Source organism: Adiantum capillus-veneris, chromosome 23 (assembly GCF_014529385.1).
Source record: "Adiantum capillus-veneris isolate H3 chromosome 23, ASM1452938v2, whole genome shotgun sequence".
NCBI lineage: Eukaryota > Viridiplantae > Streptophyta > Polypodiopsida > Polypodiales > Pteridaceae > Adiantum > Adiantum capillus-veneris.
Genome location: NC_140953.1, coordinates 132841471 through 132846447, shown reverse-complemented (window position 1 = coordinate 132846447; position 4977 = coordinate 132841471). Strand labels below are relative to the sequence as shown.

Sequence of the window (4977 nt, the reverse complement as noted above, 5' to 3'; positions counted from 1 at the left end):
TGAGAGAGAGAGAGAGAGAGAGAGAGAGAGAGAGAGAGAGAGAGAGAGAGAGAGAGAGAGAGAGAGAGAGAGAGAGAGAGAGAGAGAGAGAGAGAGAGAGAGAGAGAGAGAGAGAGAGAGAGAGAGAGCGAGAGAGCAACAGGCACAGAAGAGGAGAGCGGCTTTTCAAGTGGTTTCGGATGCTTTTCAAACTGGATACACACTGCGTTCCTGCGTGCCCGTCATTTTTGGGGGGCCTCAGCACTATGGCCGGGCTCGTCTATATAGTTTTCGTGTTTTCCTTTTGACAAGTTTTTACTTGGTGAGGCTAGTGAACTTTTTCACTTTCTGGATCGTGGAGTGAGCTACTTGGCTCAAATTCAACCATCCGATGATTGAAATCTCGGCTGTTCGTAGAAAAGCAGACTTTAACTTTAAGCGAGACATCCTTCAAAACGATGGTGAACAGGTGATGCAACAGGTGAGGCCGAGGGTACAGTACTACAAAACCCACCGCACGCTTGTGCCAGAAGAGGGGTTTGTCTGTATGTAGTTGATGTTGACCTCGCCGAGAGCAAGGAGACAATGAATCCGTCACATCCTGGAGAAGGGCCAGCGGCCGGCTGGATGAGGGGAAGAAGGAGACGGTTGAGATACAAAGAAAAGGGCTGGTGTCAGGATCCATCAAGCCAGACAAGATCACATTTTTTTGTGTTCCGAATGCATGCTCCTATCTGGCACTTTTGAAAGAGGGAATTGCGGTGCATGCATCTATAGTATCTGAGCAATTTGAGTCTGACATTGTATGTGGAACTGCGCTTATTAACAACTATGGGAAATGTGGGCAAGTGCTATATGCAGTTAATGTTTTTGACTGCATGCCTATCCGTGCTCTGATGACATCTTATACTCAAAACGGCCATAACCCAGCTGCTCTTTCTCTCTTTAAAAGCATGCTGACTGAGGGGATTGAACCAGCGAGCGTTTTTCTTTTAGGTGATGTCGAAGCTTGTGTAGGGCACTACTTCGTTCAATAGGGACAAAGGATTCATGCCATTGTTAATGGGAGTGGGTTTTTGGCATACTGTACATTAGAAAACGTGCTTCTCAACATGTGTGGAAATGTGGGAGCCTTTATCTTGTTGGGGTTGCTTTTGAGAGTATGCCATTCCAAGATACGGTGTCTTGGACTTCCATGGTTGTTGCTCTTTATCACAATGAGAAATATTATGAAGCCCTTTGTTTGTATGATGGTATGCAAGGTGCAGGAGTTGGACCCAATAACATGGCCTTTGTACCTGCTCTTAATGCTTGTCCAAGTTTGCAGGCCTTGGAAGAAGGGCAATCAATCCAACACCATTGTGGTTGATTCTGTTTGCAGTGAAAGCATGGTTGAAATTGCTCTTATACACATGTATGGCAAGTGCAAGGCTTTATGTAGTGCAGAAAAGATCTTCTCGGGAATGGTTTCTATGGATGTGGTTGTGTGGAATATGATGATAGCATCTCTTATTAGTAACAATCACATTGAGGATGCATTGGAGTATTTTCATTCCATGCAGAACCAAGGGTTTATCCTGATGATATCGCTTATGCCTCTGTCCTCGATGCATGTTCCTGCATGAATCGCTTCGACAGGTTCTCTTTTATCTTGGGTACCAACTCGACAGTTTTATTCAAGCTTCACTTGTCAGCATGTATGGAAGATGCGGGGACCTTTGGAAGGCAAAGACTACTTTCGATAGTTTTTTTGCTCAAAACATCGCACCCTTGTCTGTATTGATAGAGAATGGACATGAGAAGGAAGCACTGAATTTTTTCCATTTCATGCTATCTAGTGGTGTCACGCAAGAATAATATCTAATGTCTTCGAATATTGTCTCTTGGAGTGCATTGATTGTGGGATTTGCCCAACAGGGACAGGGCCAGGAAACTCTGGGCTGTTTTCAGCAGATGCAAAGAGATGGGATCTCTCCAGATGCAATCACCTACGTACACTTGCATCTTAAAGGCAATATGTGGCATTACACAAGATGTTCTTGCTTGGTTGACATGTATGCCAAATATTTCAGATGGCTTAGAAAGTGCTTGACGAGCTTCCTATCTGGATTGTCGTCTCTTGGAATGCATTGATTGCGAAGCTTTGGGCTGTTTCTAGCGGATGAAAAACCAAGGCGTTTCTCCAGATGTAATCACCTATGCTTGCATCTTGAAGGCATGTGGCCCTACACAGGACTCAATATGGGCAATGATGACATTGTGAGATGGGAAATGATGATATTGTGAGACAAGCTGCGTGCTTGGCACTACCTTGATCGACATGTATGCCAGATGTGGTGTGCTTCAAAAAAGTACAAAATGTTCTTGAGGAGTTGCCTTTGCGGAATGTTAACTCTAAGAATGCACTGATTGCAGGATATGCTAAATAGGAGGGGGGCCAAGAAGCTATGGGATGTTTCAGTTGATACAAAGCGAGTGCATCTCTCCAGATGCAATAACCTATGCTTACATCTTGAAGTCATGTGGCAACTTGAAAGACGCTAAGATGGACAAAAGAACTCATGACGATATTGTTAGTCAGGGTCTGTTGAAAAAAAACCTTGGCACTGCCTTGGTCAACATGTATGCTGAATGTGCAGGGACAGGAAGCCCTGGGCTGCCCCAACATTAGGCCAGCTGATATATCCAACTGCTACGATGCCCTGGATCTCTAGCAGTGTTTCCTGATTTGAAAAAAAGGGTCTTCTCCAGTTTTTGCATCTCGCAAACAGTTTTCCATTGGCTCCATGCACTTTTGGAACAGGTCCATGCTCAGCTCCTCGAATTGGGCTCTTTGTGATAGTGGAGTAGAAGTCTATACCCTCATAGAGAGAGTCGATTTCAATAGTTGTATGAGCGGCGAATGACAATACCCTCTTTGCCCTCTGACAATATGTCCAGAGCCTGCACAGGGCCCTGGCATTGCTTGTTATATCCTTGTACTTCCTCTTGAAGTCCTGCACGAGGTTACTGACGATGCGATGCTCAAAGTCCTTGTCTACCAGATGAGTGTCTCGAGTAGTGGTCTTCACCTCCTTCACCTCAAACATACCTTCTTCAATTGTAAGACGAGGGACATCAAAGGTGCCATCTCCAAGGCAAAAAATCAGGACTTGTCCAAACCATAAGCAATCACTGCGGCAGTAGGTTCATTGATGATTCTCATCACATTCGAGCCGGGAATGACACCCGCATCCTTGGTGACTTGCCTCTGAGAATTGTTGAAATATGTAGACACCATAATCATGACATTCTTAACTGTGGCGCCCAAAAACGCCTCAGCGATTTCTTTTATCAACACCATAGAATATATTTCCTCTACAGCAAACTGCTTTTCTTCACCCTTGTAGTGCACCTCAATCAATGGCTTGTCACTAGGCCAGCAACTACTTTGAAAGGCCATAGCTTCACATCTCTCTGCACACAAGGATTGGAGTATTGTCGTCCAATGAGGTGCTTGGCATCTGTAAAAGAAATCAACAGAAAGAGCAAGTCAGATATATTTTGCCCCAGCAAATACTATTGATACACTGCTAGGGCAAGAGCTACAGGAAGTGGGCAGCCTCCGATGAGAAACTACTTGCTGCACATAGGTACATGGAAACAACAAAATACAAAAGTAGCCATGGGTAACCAGGTGACACCCGAACATGGAAGAGTCTAAGAGAAGAGCAAGATTGCATGAATGACAAGTAGAAGAGCTACAGATCATGCATGCAAATCCAACCAACAACTTGTAAAACCATATCCATGCGCATACTGGTTGCAGATCATGCATATCCTAGAAATCAAATCAAATCAAGATATGAGAACGTACCAAAACTGGTATTGATGGGATTCATGGCGACCTGGTTCTTGGCCGGGTTATCGAGAGGCGCTCAGTTTCAGTGAAGGCCACATAGAAAGACATGGTTCGGTTTCCTTGGTCGTTGATGTTGATTTTCACACGATCATGATGCCACACACCTACACGGGACTATGTGGTACCTAGGTCAATAGGAGTTTGTGGTACCCAGGTCGATGCCAATAGCAAAACCTTCCTTTGTCATAGCTGACTCTGAGGGATGTTAACTAGTATAACAGAAAAGGCGTGGTTTGAATGTTTTACTTGGTAAGCAAAGGTGCTTTTTTCAAATAATCCCACAACATTAAGCCACTTGGCTCAATCCTGAGCATCGATAAAGAAATCAATCCAATGTTGCACATCACCATCCTTACAACACTACCCCAGTTAAAAAGAACCCACTGCCATCAGCCTTGTTATCGTTGAAAAAAGGAAATACTCCGATCTTTACCCTTTGGTAGGGTCTCGTCCTCTTCATAGGAGATGTCGTGGAGACTTAGGGACTTCCATGGTGGAGCAAAGGCTCAATTGAACCTTATCTTCGCGAGCGGGTCTCGTGGTTATGGGATTTGAGGTGGCTGGGTCAACCCAAGTCTAGTGCGCAACAACGGTTTGCTATAGATTTTATGTTTCTGAGTTACAACATGGAGCAGTCAATGCCTGTCTCTCTCTCAAGGGACAAGGTTGTAAGCGATTTGGAAGAGACTTATTAGCGATGCCAAGCAGATCCAGGCTATTGTTTCACCCTTGCATCAATGCCATGTCCGTTTGATGGCTCTCCATATGATCTAGTTGTCGGCAACTGGTGCAACATATGAAAACCCTGTGCTACATATCGTCCGTCTGACTTCTGCATCTTTTTGGAGGGATCGCACCTTTAGAGACTTCAAGTTGCATGTTTTGACTAGAGCTATTAGTTTCTAATGGATGGCATTTGCGTCCCCTACACGCGGAAAGTGGTTATTGGAGGCTCGAAATCGATGAATCTTTAGAGTTTTTCTTACTCGCTATACTGCTCAAAGCACGGGACTTACAGAAGTCCAACAATAGACGCTCAATACAGAAAACAAATCTATTGCTCTTGAAAATGAGATCGCTGTCAAAGGAATCAATAG

General features: G+C 44.5%; 1 protein-coding gene and 1 pseudogene across 1 annotated transcript; one reads left to right on the top strand and one right to left on the bottom strand.

Annotated features, from left to right (window-relative positions):
- The first annotated feature begins 370 nt into the window (after positions 1 to 370).
- LOC147428596 (pentatricopeptide repeat-containing protein At5g65570-like) lies at positions 371 to 1016 on the top strand. Its single transcript, XM_086496302.1, has 2 exons — positions 371 to 516; positions 590 to 1016. The coding sequence occupies exons 1-2, from the start codon at positions 371 to 373 to the stop codon at positions 1014 to 1016; spliced, it is 573 nt and encodes a 190-aa protein (XP_086352428.1).
- Positions 1017 to 2689: 1673 nt separating this feature from the next.
- Positions 2690 to 4194, bottom strand: LOC147428595 (heat shock cognate 70 kDa protein-like; annotated as a pseudogene).
- Positions 4195 to 4977: the final 783 nt, after the last annotated feature.

What these genes read in the sequence shown, in the direction of transcription:
- LOC147428596 (XM_086496302.1), top strand. Translation starts at nt 371, where the DNA reads ATGATTGAAATCTCGGCTGTTCGTAGAAAAGCAGACTTTAACTTTAAG. An exon ending in ACGCTTGTGCCAGAAGAGGG is followed by an intron (nt 517 to 589) that starts GTTTGTCTGTAT and finishes ATCCTGGAGAAG; the next exon opens with GGCCAGCGGCCGGCTGGATG.